We start from the raw sequence: 14,235 nt of genomic DNA, 5'->3' as shown, positions 1-14,235 counted from the left end.
AAATAATTGGCATACAGAATGGTTTCAAGTAACCAAATTGCAAAATTAAAAGTGCATAAATTTTGTTGCCAATAAAAAAATATTCCCACAAATTGCAGAAAGTTGGCAGTCCTGTAATAGCATTATCAATAGCGTACCCATTTATTAGTACCCAATCCCATTTATTAGCGTACTTCTAGTATGTTAATTACTATTCAAACAAATCATGAAAATTCTTTCATAATTTATATAAAAGAAACAGTATGAAAAATTCGTCTATTTCATTATAATGAATATCATGAAGTAAATCATTAAGTTCTATCTTTATAAGAAATGTTTTCTAAATTAAGAGGAAATGTTTATGACATTCTTAATTTTTAACCTTAATTTAAAGATGAAACAGAGGAATTATTTGTTTTAATGTATATATCAAATTATTTTCCTAAGTAACAGATTCATTGCAGTAAGTTTATAAAATTTTAAATATATTAAATATATAAATTTTCAGGTCATTACATATAAACAGATTAGAGTCAAGCTTATGTAATCCAAATGTCTGTAATAAAAGATAGATTTAAAATTTTGAGCAGAAAACATCAGTCTTTTTAGTTAATAAATCAATCATAATAAAAAGATTTTTTTTTAACAACAAGACAGGACTTTCAGATTCTAAACAGCAAATTCGATCAATCAATAGATAATTGCAATTAAAAACTCTTGGTAATTCTGCAATGATGCATGGTTGAGATTTTGAGGATAGGAAAAAACTATAGAAATATTTCTTTTAGTTTTCTGTTGTCATAACAACTATTTTAAAAGATCACATTTGAATTTTGTGTATCAGTTAAACTGGAAATTGAAAAACGTTGCTTGTATCTAAACAAAGGGAAAGTCATCCGCAGAAAATAAATTGTATGTGGCTTTAAAAGAGATTTTAAAAAATTTGGCAAAATAAGTATCCCGAAACATAAAACAAAAAAATTTACAATTTTTAAATTATCATTTTGGAATTTTATATTGATGGACTTGAGAAATATTAATTTGAATAATATATTTATTTTTTCAAAAATCTACATTCTGAAATATATTTTGAAAATTGAACTTTTCTCAAGAAAAACACACTCCTGCAAACCTAAATTGAAATTTTGTAAGTTTCTATTTTTATATTTTCTTGAATTTCATATCTTTTTGGGAAATAGAGGTTTCACTACACTAATTTTTCTAATTTAAAAACTTTTCTAATATAAAAATATTTTCTAACATAAAAATATGAAATAATCTTCCAAATTTATGAATTTCCCTCAATATTACAAGTTTAAATTTTATAAATTTATCTTAGACAATAACTACTGAACATATCTTTCTTAATTTGGTTGGCTTAAAAAGAAATCATGCTTTATTACATGATGTCACTAGAAAAATTAGTATTCCTAAATCAAATAAGGCTTGAATTGATTTTTCTGCTTTAATATTTTCATTACTTCGGAAATAAATTTTTTTATTTAAATAATATATAAAAATATGTGCAGCCATACCAGAAACACTATACCATGCAGCACCATTAGTTATTCCATCAGGAAATTTTTCATTCATTAATCCTTTACCACAAGGTTGAGCTAAATGCATGGTAGGATGTTTCTGCAATAAATGTAAAATTCCAGTAAATGAAAATAATTAACAAATTTAGATATAAATATACATCAAACAGAAATAAAACTTAATGACAGCATATTTAATGGAAATATAATGTAATTTTGCTTATATTCTAATTTTTATTTAAGCATAAAAGAAAATAATTAATTCATCAATCCTTTACCACATTACTGAGCTAAATGAATTGTAGGCTGTTTCTGTGATTAAAATAAAATATTGAAAATGAATTACTCAATTAGCGAAACACACTACAAAAATAACACATTAAATAATAGCCTTAAGTGATTCTGCAAGTCTTTGATAACTATGTGTACTTAGGACCCTGGACATTTAAATTTTCTCTTTTTAAAATAATATGTAACAGCAGTTTGAGCTGAAATTACCATAATTGTTTTAAATTTAACCTAACATATTCTGTTTTGGCAATTAGTATCTATCTTTTTCATTACTATTTTCTTCCTAGTAGATTTTTATTTTATTTCATTGATTAATTTAATTTTTTCAAAGTTTTGTTTTATTTCGCCTACTTAAATCTGCTGGCCCCCTATTTTCTTTATTAGTCTTCTCAGAGTGGACGTCATACAGTGATGCCAGCATCTCCGAATTCAACAAAAGATTTTAAAAAACAATTGAGAATTACAGGTTGAAATTTTCAGATTTTCTGTTAATTTTGCCGACTTTTTAAAAAGGCTGAACACGACGTAACTGTAACAAAGTGGTATATCATACATGCCTTAGAATTATTTGGAAGAAGTGGTAAGTGAAACACATTAAATTGAGTTTATTAAATCAAGAATCATGCCTTTAAAAAGCTACCACTCAAAAATATTTATCCGATGTACGGAGCATGTTGGCATCTCTGGTTATAGCTTTTTTTCCCTGCTGTCCTCCCAACAATTCTAGGCATACTTGGCAGGAGATAACACGTAAGCTGAATCACTTGTTTTACAGCATTTGTTAAATTAAAGGTAAAGAAAATGTAAGGATTTTAGGTAAAGAAATTTTTTTTATCTAAGATTGTTTCCTTTTGATTACCCTAAGTAAAACCCCTTCCAGAAGAGATTCTATCCAAGGAATGAAATATAAATGTTAATCTGAAAAAGTGAATATTATGACTTGAGTTGCACATTATAGCAAAATTTCCCATTCCTTCATTCTAGAAATGTAACAATTGAATGCATTATGAAATGTAACAATTGAAAGAGTGCTTCACAAATGGTTGAAGAAGCAGATGATAGAATAACAGTTTAAGGAGTAATAAATGTTCATTTTTATCAATTTAATATAAAAAATTCCTCTTTTCCAACCTGCATTCCATTTAAAATTAATATTTTTTTTTACAAAAGTAATATAATTTACAAGATTATCAAAATCATAGTGAAAAGCAATAAAAAAATAATAACAGGAAAAAAATATGATAAAGTTTTTTCCAGGTGCTAAGAATAAACTAATGAAAAATTTTGCCTAAAAATGAGATACTCAAAATAAATTTACAGACAGTATTCAGAAAAATTGCATGCATAACTTACCTTTTTAAAAATCCTTTCAAAATGTGGCAAATGAGATTAATGAGAAATGTGTTACATTAAATTTGACAATCACATTATTTTTTTTTTAACTCTAAATTAGCAAATACAGTGAGATTTTAATTCTGTAACATAGCATTTATAGAGGCAAAATGTTAAGAAGATTTTTATGAAGAAAATAATGGATATCTTAATGGATAATGGATATCTAATATTGTTTATCTTAAGAAAACACAAAAATTAAATCTTAACCTTCAAACTTAACTCAATTTTAACCAAGGATAAAAGATTGGAATTTTTTTTCCTAAATTATACTACTCGCTCCATTTTTTAGTTGAAAAATTAAAAGTAAAAACTAGTAAGTTATACAGAAAGTTAAAGTTGTATGAAAGCTAGATCTGAAGCTCAGAGTATAAAACATTTTAAAACTTATTCCTTGGTATAAAAGAATAAAATATTTTACTAAAAATTTGAATAAATATGCATGTATTACCACATAACAACTAAATAAGGAAAAGTTATTTGATAAGTTTATTACATGAAAAAAATACATTAAAAAGATATATTTTTCCTTTGATATGATCATTCAATTTCAAACTAATAATCATAAATTTTAGTCTTTCTTTTTTTTTTCTTTAGTGAAGTTTAAAATTATGTAAATGGGGAATAAAGTATTAAAATTTAGGATATAAACTAAATTTACCAGATTTAGCTTAATATCACTATTATGTATACCCTAATTTGAATATTCTAGGACAATTTCTTTTGAAAATAAGCAGTGAAATTTACTACATTAATAAACATATTTTAAGAAGGAAGAATGTGGCTTAATTTTAACCTAAATATATTGCAGGCTTATTGGCATATTGTTATAGGGGAGAAAATTATGTAGAGTAAAAATGATTCAAAAATTAAAAAAACATCAAGTTAAATATAAAAAAAATACTGATTGAATTGTAAAAATTTTTGTTTTGTTGTAGGTAATAAACAATGAAAACTGTTACTATTATTTTATTAGATGTTAACCAGTTTTTTTTTAAAATAATTTTATTTGTTTCAGATTAAAAAAAATTACAGTGAGAAGAAAAAAAAATAATTACCTCAGAATATACATAAGCCAATTTTCGAAAAACGGAGTCATCTGGACTTTTGCTATACATATCTTTTCCTGCTGCATTATCATCAAAAGGATAATTTGCAACTAATGAACCACCATGCAAATTGGCTGATAACACAAACGGATAGGACAAAATCCATTTCATCATTGCCGCTGTTTCTGGTTGTGCTACAGCATTTTCTTTAAATACACCAAATTGATCTGGAAAGTTTCGATTCAAGTCCACATTGTTTGCATTTTCTCGTCCAACTTCTCCATCAGCATCTCCTATAATACATAAATTAGCTTTTTAAAACTACCACTACCGTATTACAGGGGTGATTGTGAGCCTAACCCAAAAATCCTGAAAATTTCTTGAGTAAATAGTTTCACATTTGAGTTAATGCGAAATAATTTGAGTAAATATTTTCGCATATTGAGTAAAAATAACGCATTTCTAAAAATTAAAGTCTTTATAAATTTCAATCATTTATATTTTCAAATCATGAAATTCTAAATAAATTATACACAGCATTATTTAAATGAATAATTATATATAAGTTTACTTTCATTTCTGATCACATTTATTATCTTATCAGAAAAAATATTTACAAATGAAAGAGACGCCAAGTATAAATTCTAATTCTAATACTTTTAAATAAAATATACAAGAATTTTTATAAATAAATACGATCGATGATTTCTTCAAATTTCTGGACTTTGGAATTCCAGAAACTTCCGGATCACGCTTAGTGAAAAATCTGGAAATACGGATTTTTTCCGGTGCACAATCATATCTACGTATATCTCAGTGATTAATTCAACCCCCTATTTTTTATGACAAGATTGTGAATTTCCGGTATGTCAGGAATGTAAGTCGACTACTGTCAATTACTTGATCATTATTTATATAGATGCCATAAGTCAAATGATATTAGATGCATGGCAAAACTTGATTTCAAATATTACATTAAAAGCTTTTAAAAAGTGTGGAATTTTCAAATCCTTGAGAGGAGGTGAAGACGATTTTTTGTGAGATTCAGCAGATGAGGATCCATTGAAGAGTGGGATCTGTATGACTAACATTATTAAATCTGGCAATGTTCTTGAATCTTTAAATTTGTAGTTTTAAGAGTAAAAAGTTTTTATTCTGTCATATTTTTTGAAATATTATTGAATTTATAGTTAACTTTTCTCATTCTTAATTTTTTTCTGAATCTAGTTTAACATATTGTTTCCAAAAAAAAATCTTTTTGTGTAAAGAAATATGATTAGAAAAAAAAAGCAAAATCGATTGTACAGAACATATTCAAAATAGTTTTGGAAATAGGTAAATTGATACAGTCATTTACCTATTGATATATTCATATCTATATTTTGATATATACATACCAATTGATATATTCATATCTATCTCACTGTTTATCAATAAATCACGATCAATAAATTATTACCAGTGTCGACCCTGATTTTCGCAAAATTTCGGGTTTCGAAAAGTCTACTAATACATTGAAATATGCAGTATATTTATGTTTAAATTGAAAATAAAATTAAAGCTACACTAACAAAAAACTCAGACTATTAAATTTCTAGTAAATATCATATTTTACAATGAAAATTTTGATGATTTATTTTATTTTTGAAATTTTAAAAATAATATAATAATAACTACATGGCGTCCACTCTCAAAGACCATTTCTGTTCATTTCATTAACGTCTTCGCACAAAAGGGCATTCAAATATTACATAAGCATCTAACGGGGTGGCGGAGGAGTTTTGAGATTTGCTCTTGTTTTGCTGACAAGGTAGGATCTAAGGATATCAGGAATGCTTATGTAAGCCATCAAAAACCCCAAATTAACTAATTTGTTTTAAATTGTGATAATTTGGGGGCAGAAAAAAATCTAAGAAGAAATTACATAAGGAAAAATTTTAAATATAGAACAAAAGTTAAATTTGGGGAAAGAATAAGTGAGAAAATAATTTTTTTGAAGAATTTCAAAAACCAAAGTTTTCAACACAGAAGGAAAAAAAAATTAAGTTAAGTAATTTTATTGGAAATGAATATTTTTTCTAACTGTATATCACACAAACAATTTCTATGTAAAGTGATATAATGTTAGAATGTTTTTTATTAATGTTTTATATATAAAACATTAAAAAAATTAACTGTTAAATTGCTCACATTTTTTAAACAGTTTAAATTAAAAAGTTAAACCTCTGATACCAAATGGTTATTAGCCTATAAATAATTTCCTTCCATTATTTAAAAAAAAATAAGGCTTCCTGAAAACAGTAAGGGGAGAAATCTTAAAATTATTGCACCTGCAATAGCTTTACAATTTTTTATTTCAAGGAAACCAAAACATAAGGCAAACAAATAACAGTTAAAGCATACCTTCTCTAGCTTTTTCATAGCCATCTGGATTCATAGAAGGCATGATATGGATTCTAGTAGTATCGAGTAACCTTTTAATCTTTTCATCTTTATCATAACTTTCACAAAAATACTGAATCAATAGCAGTAGCATTTCTCTTCCTACAACCTCATTGCCATGCATATTAGCAACATATTTAAATTCAGGTTCACCTAAAAGGAAGCAAAAATTATTAATGGGTAAAAAAGTATATAACAGATAGATAATTAATAAAATGACTATTGAGTATTAATTTAAAATTGCGGATAAAACTAAAATTAAATACATATAAATTCTTGGACAATCTAATGAAGCATACTATCCTACACATAGGTTTATTCCTTGTTGCCCTATTAATCATAAAAAATTATATTTTAAAGAAATTTTATAAAACTTTTGCATAGTAAAATGATGTTAAAAGCTACAAGTAATCAAAATGATACAAAATAGACTAAACACTTATAATCCAAAGTAAAGTGAACAATGAATAAAAATATTGTGATTCATTTCCATCAATCTATACTCAGTTAAAATATACATCAAATAAACAACGAACAATATGAATCAGCATATACTGGAGATATATTTAATAATTTATCAATCAGCTAGTGTTTTACAATCCACAAGCAATACCATAATCAAAGTGGCAGATTCCAAGAACGCTATATATTTCTAAGAGCTCAATATGTCGTATTGCGATACATGAATTCTCCGGAATTTTTTTAATTTTATAAGCGGTGGATTTTGTAATTCTCAAGTTTCAAAATTTTGAACGATCAGTCCAAAATAATTAGATAAGAGAAATACTTAAAAACATAAAAATCTAATGCAAGGCAAATTTAAGGTCCTTTGCAATGCAGTTAAAAAAAAAATCAGATAAGGGAAATATCAAAGTACAGTAGGGAACCGATTATCCGGAACGATCGGGACCATCGCTATTNTTAAAACTGTCCCATCTTTATAAATTTCATTAATTAAAATGTTTCAGTTGAATAATCTATATGATATAATCAAGAAGAAATAATTCGAAGGATAAATAATTCAAGATGAAATAATCCGAAAAAGAAATAATCGTTTCTTCTTCAGAGCGAGATCATTGTTCTCGTTTTTTCTTTTACATAGCATTTTGTTTTAACAAAAGATGCTCACCTCGGAAAAAAAAAAGTTAACAAGGAACTACAAAAAAAGTAACAATTAATGGCAAGAACCTAACAATGAATAACTACAAAAAAGAAGCAAACAACTAATAATGATTAAAAAAAACCAAGTTAACAAGTGTAACAAAAAAAAGTAACAGTTAATAAGCAATAAAAGGATAAATAAATTGAATTTAAAAATAAAAAAAAAGCAGCGAAAGGGATAGAATTCATTTTGTACACCAAGTGAGAAAGAAGTTTCAATGTCAAAAGGGTGTGGCTAATTTATAGTCAAAGAGAAGAGGGAAATGTGGGGGGACAAAAAAGTAAAGCACTTGCAGAGCTGTCAAGATTGATTCATCAGTTTCTCCCAACTTGCATTTCTTTATTTTGTTCATTGGAAATGCAGATGTTTTTACTTTTCAATTTCACTTTATTTTAAACTGCTTTAGGAACAGATGATTTGTTTGACACAGACTTATTATTTTTTCTCTTCATGTTTTTATTTTTAAAAGATAAAATATAGTTACTTCCTTCAAGAGAAAAAAATTCCAAATAAAAAGAAATATTACTTTTTTTTTTCTCTTATCATTAAAATTTCTTTTAAAAAGAAAAAAGAAAGAAAAAAATTTTGGTCGGATTAAGTGCCGAATTTCGGGTTCCATACTGTACTACATATTTATATTTTATAAATATTTTTTTTAATTTAATTTATTTATTTTTTGGAAATATACCTCTTTTTATTTAAATAAGAAGATATCAGTTTATAAGTCGCGTCCATAACAACAATGTATAAATATTAGCAAATACTAAAAAGAAAACTTTCCGCAATTTAATTTATTCACAAAGCACGTTGTAACAAAGTGAGAAAAAATGTGAAAGAGCTATCAACCACGCGGTTTGGTGGGAACTAGATCGAGATCAACCCACTTTCTTTAAGGGGCGGTTGGTTATCAATAGTGGCGCCATCTTTTGCCATAATTCGCAACTATTTTGATTTTTAAAAAAATTTTCTTTGAAAAATGTAAAATTTATTTTTAAAATATCGTAAACGCCGCAACCGGCATAAACGCCGCAATTAAAATTTTAAACTCGTAAACGCCGCGGCCTTTCTTCCATAAATTACGGTACTTAAAAACATAAAAATCTAATGCAAGGCAAATTTAAGGTCCTTTGCAATACAATTATAAAAAAAATCAGATAAGGGAAATATCAAAGTATGTAAAAAATGTATACCTGGTTCATGTATTCCGGGATTATCACTCATTTCAATCACATATAATTCTCGATTGTCTACAGACTGCCCAATGGTATACAATCTAGAAATGTTAGAACACTCCTGAGATACGTTTTTCATTATTGCAACCATTTCTTCATAGTGATGATGCTTAAATAGTGGAACGTCAGATTTTTTATCGGTTTCTGATCCATGACTTAGAGTTATAGAAGGCACATATTCAGATGTTGAAACAGATGATTCAGTGATTTTAATAGGAGTTGGTGAAGTAGAAGAAGTTTCAAGATTTTGCTGAGTCACAGGAGAGTCTGGATCAAGTTCAACATTGACCTCTTCTGTAACATTTCCCTTAATAACAACCAGCTGGACTTTTGAATTATATCTAAAAAAAACATTACTCGTTACAAAATTGCCATTTGAAAATCATTAGAAATGGTGTGCATTAAAGTAACTAAGATAACTAAAAATATTTTTAGTTACTGGTTTTCAACATTACATATTAGTCCAAGAGAAATAGTAGGTATATAGCAGGGTATTTTCAGTACAATTTTGTCCAATGCTCGGATGATAAGATTTATGTAATAAATAAATGCAGAGTTGCCAACTTTCCAAATTAGCTATCAGTAATCAGAAGTAAAATAACACAGAACGATAAACAGTTAGCTTTTATGAAATTAGAGTAATTTTAAGGCATATATTCTGCTTAAGTCTATGCAGGTATATAATATTAATGAAACTAAGCATGACTTTACCATTTAATAGAAAAAAGTAGCATTTAGATAAGGGTACTAATTTAAAAATACTGAATTTTATACATCACTATAAAAATTAAACACAAAAATTAAAACTGATTAATTGCTCTAGTTTTTGGTTAAAATAGAAATCGTGCTTTTGTTTGCGTTTGAGCAAAAGATTTTGCTCACAGCATTTAAGATTTGAGCTTATGTTCTTTTGCTTTTCTATAAGGAGAGAGAATTAAACTTCAAATTAACTTGTAAGAAGAAGGAATGAGGAAATTTCTTTTTTTCTTCTTCTTGTTTTTATCTAACAGTTTTCATTATTTATTGCTTTCAAAATTATTTAAGGAATAGAAAAAAATAATTGTAGTTTAGTTTCAAGCAAAATTTTTTTACAACTTTTGATAGTTAAGGAGAAAAAAATTTCTTTAAAGCAATTTATTTGTGAAATTTTAAACAACATAATTTTTATTACTCAACTGTAAGATCAATCATGAAATCGCAATAAATTACTGATAAATCTTAGCTGTTATCATCTCTAAATATGTATTAATTAGAACTCAGTCCTTGAGTTTGGCTAGTGATAACAAGCAGCATAGGGAACAGCCCTAAGCTTCTTGTGGGTACATTGTTGCTCATAACAACACGACAGATATTTACAAAATTTTGAGCTTGAAAACTTTTTTAGCATTTGATAAAAATAAATATTAAAAAAAAGATTTCAGATTACTTTTATCTTTATAAGCAAAATCAACACAGTTTTGTTATCAGTACAAATAACTATACAAGTACAGACAAATAGCAGTACAAATAGCTGTGCAAGTAATAGCTGTATATATAATAGCTGTATAAGTAATAGCTGTATAAGTAATAGCTGTTTAAGTAAGCAACTGTTTCTGACATTTTTTATTATTGACAAGTTGGACGATATCTGATGACAATTTGGTTCCAATTTTAAAGTAAGTAGGAGGAACTGTAAACAGAAAGTTGCAAGTGATAGATTTGTTATTGCACAAGAAGGATTAGTTGATTGGTGATGTAAAAAAGATTCATTAGAGTTTCCAGTAGATATGTAATATTTTCTGCATAATTTAAATTATTTGAATTTTGTTTTAGGAATGAATTTTCTGTTACATTAATATTTTGTTGGCTGAATGCTTGTAGGTGGGTGTTATAGCATTTTGTAAATGCATTTGGATTTAAGCTTGTTGATGTAAAGATCAGCATTTTTGTTGTGATAATTTGAATAATTTAGTAAAAGTAACGTTTTCTGAAGAAATGAAAACGAATTTGGCAGTTTTTATGGTCATCTTAATCACATGTGTCTTTGAAATAAAGTTCTACTAACAATGATAAATTTTAGATTATTTGCTCGAGTTGATTATGCCGGTGCTCACGGTAGCAAAACTGTTGCTTAGAAACTAAGATTTGGTATAGTTCTGCACTATTTTTCAATATACAGGGTGTTCTAAAATTATCTTTACATCACCTGGCTTGAAATTGATTACAGACTGGAAGTGCTTAGAGCCTCCAATAGTGTGCATGTTGAAGTGTACTAAACAAAACTTTATTAGTTGCAGTAATACACGCAAAAGACAGAATATAAATATCGTGTTTATTTTCAAAGCTATGAATTTTTGAAGTTGTAAAGAGAATTTTGGAGCACCCTGTATTATTAATAGAATATTGTAAAGAAAAAAATATATAAAATTATAATTTTATAGGGATGCAATATTAAATTCTGTTCTGTAATGTCCCAAATTGGTGCCATTCAAAATGCCGCAAAACTGGTTGGTGAGGAAAAAAATCACCAAAACACAGTTGCATACTAAAAACAAACAAGTTTTGAAAATTCTACTAAAAATAATATTTACCCATAAGCAGAATACTGCACATTGTAAATACCAGGTAAAAGCAAGCGCCAATAGTGGCCAGTTTCTGTAGTTGTAACATTATGATCAATGCTTATAACAGTTACAAAAGCTTGCTTTATAGACTCTTTTGTTTCAGAATCAACAACTTTTCCTTTGACACCAATATGAATCTAAAAGAAATGTTAAAAATGTATGACACATAATTCTAATCTTTAAAAAAAATCAAGAACAACCACTATTTGAGAAATTTAAAAAAAAAACTCAAATAAATTTAAAAAATCAGTGACTGAGATTCACCTGCTCCATGAAAGATAATAGGGCTTCTTTATTATTTTCCCATTCATCAGATATATTTGAAAATTTAGGATATTTGCAACAAGAAAGTTCCAAAGTGATTTCAAAACAATTACTAAACATATAATTAAAATCTTGCATTCCACCTAAAAGAGAGAGAAAAAATTATTAACACAAAATGATTTAATTGAATCTGATTACAATACAAATGCATTTTAATTTTAGCAGCAAATTCCATTTCTACAAATTTTACATCTGTATATTACTTAGCTTGTACTTATAAATTTTCAAAATGACATTGTCTTTCAGTATATGTATAGTTTAGGTTTTATTTTATGGCAGCTCATCCTAAACTCTAATTCAAGTAAACTAAAAAAGGAAACAAACAAAAACTAAATAATGAAAAAAAAGTAGCTCTATGAAAGAATTGAATGATAATATGAAAACACATAATTTTTATCAATCAAAAAATTGATATAAGTTTTTCTAATTAAAGAGAACAAATGTTTCATAATAAAATTGACCTACATCAACAAGCCGTTTTTCTACAAATAAATAAAGAAATTTTTTCTCCATTACATGACTAAAGGGAACAAAATTTTCAAAATGGTAGATCAAAATTTGAAATTTTTTTGGAAACTAGATCGAATACAAAACCATGAAATCGAATATGAAATTAAAACAAAACTAATATGCAATGTAACAAGTACAGCATATTAAATGCATCGCAATATCATTAGCCTTCAGTGTAGCCCGGTGCCAATGAATGATTGTTAAAAAAGATAGATATAAAATTATGTCCTCATAATGAGATAAAAGTCATGATTTATTATCTATAATAAAAAAGGAAAATAAATAAAAGGAAATTTGGGAAAAAAGGAAATGACCCTATTGATGAAAAGATCTTGTCAAAGAAACAATGCTGGCGACTTTGTTGATAAAACTACCCTGTTGACAAAAATGACGCTGTCGACGAAAATAACTTGTCATCAAAATCACCATATTGATGAAATGGTAATTTTGTCAATGAAATGGAGCATTGACAAAATTACTCTGTCGAAATAACAGCCCTGACAACAAAATTAATATGTTGACAAAAGGGCCTGTCAATAAAACGACACTATCAACAAAATGATCTAGCCAATGAAATGACCTCATGATAAAGTGATGTCGATGAAATGAACTAGACCCTTTGAATGTAATTCTAACGATTGAAAGTATTGGGTAAAAATATAGTTGGGTCAAGTAATCCATGGTGCACTAATTAATGGGACATGTAAACTTGCCCGTCATGAAATTAGCATGCAGACAGTAAAAGAGTGGCTACCTTTATAATGATCACTTAATACAAATACAGGTTACATTACCTATACTTTAAAAAAAATGTGCTTAAAAGTAAAAAAATTCACAGAAGGAAACAAATTCAAAAGGTATGTCTTCTAGCTATTCTGCAAACCATGAAACATTTTCGTTTTAAATTCTTGTAAGTACAAAAACCATTTGGCGCATTAGCAATCATAGAAGATATAGACAGACACTGATGGAATCTCCATCACTTAAAAATTACATTATAGTAATTTAAATGGTTTAGAGTTTAAATTTAACAATATCTACATAAAAAGTTATTAAAAGTCTTGTTGTAGAATATTCAGGGGTGTGTCTAGGTTTTTCTGAAAGGTGCCTATTTTGTGAAAATTTAAACATAATTTGTGAAAAATTGAAAATTATATCAAAAAATCAATACAAAAATATGGATTTATCGTTTCTTAAGGGATACGAAAATAAAATTTCAAGAGAAAGTATTTTGTGAAACTACCGTTTTTCCTCAAGTTGAATTTGTGAAGGTACCGCTAAACGGTAATAAATTCGGCCTGGACAGACCTCTGATATAATGTAGGAAATATTCCCCTATTGCAGAGCTCATTCTAGGCAGGGTAAACAGGGCGCAGCACCCTACTGCCCTTTTAGTCAAAAGAATCCACCCTGTTGCCCCTGAAGTAAATTAGTGTCCTGATGTATTAAGACTCCATACCCTTTTTGCTCTTTCTTTCCTCAACTCTTTATTTTTTCCCCAAACTCTACAGTGGATTTCTCAAACTTTTATTTTTAACTCTTTTTATTTAGTTTGTCATTGCTGTCAATACAAAGATTTATATGAGAAAGGAAAAATAGCCAACAAACCCCCTTGTTGCACTTGTCTTTGAAAGTTTGCAGTTACTTTCACTATCATTAAATCATAATTATTATTAATCATTTTAATTATTAAATCATAACTATCTATACACA

General features: G+C 27.2%; 1 protein-coding gene across 1 annotated transcript in view; it reads right to left on the bottom strand.

Moving 5' to 3' along the window:
• LOC107451613 (carboxypeptidase D) overlaps positions 1–14,235 on the bottom strand; it is a 52,256-nt gene that overhangs the window by 33,718 nt on the left and 4,303 nt on the right. The window contains exons 2-7 of the mRNA XM_071182915.1: positions 11,953–12,095; positions 11,656–11,825; positions 9,044–9,426; positions 6,653–6,844; positions 4,259–4,542; positions 1,515–1,617 (exon numbers count right to left, since the gene is read on the bottom strand). Coding sequence (XP_071039016.1) covers positions 1,515–1,617; positions 4,259–4,542; positions 6,653–6,844; positions 9,044–9,426; positions 11,656–11,825; positions 11,953–12,095 — 1,275 coding nt within the window. The remainder of the gene's footprint in view (positions 1–1,514; positions 1,618–4,258; positions 4,543–6,652; positions 6,845–9,043; positions 9,427–11,655; positions 11,826–11,952; positions 12,096–14,235) is intronic.

This window comes from Parasteatoda tepidariorum, chromosome 7 (genome assembly GCF_043381705.1).
Source record: "Parasteatoda tepidariorum isolate YZ-2023 chromosome 7, CAS_Ptep_4.0, whole genome shotgun sequence".
In the NCBI taxonomy this organism is placed as follows: domain Eukaryota; kingdom Metazoa; phylum Arthropoda; class Arachnida; order Araneae; family Theridiidae; genus Parasteatoda; species Parasteatoda tepidariorum.
The sequence above is the reverse complement of the archived record's forward strand: the minus strand, read 5'-3'. Positions and strand labels throughout refer to the sequence as shown.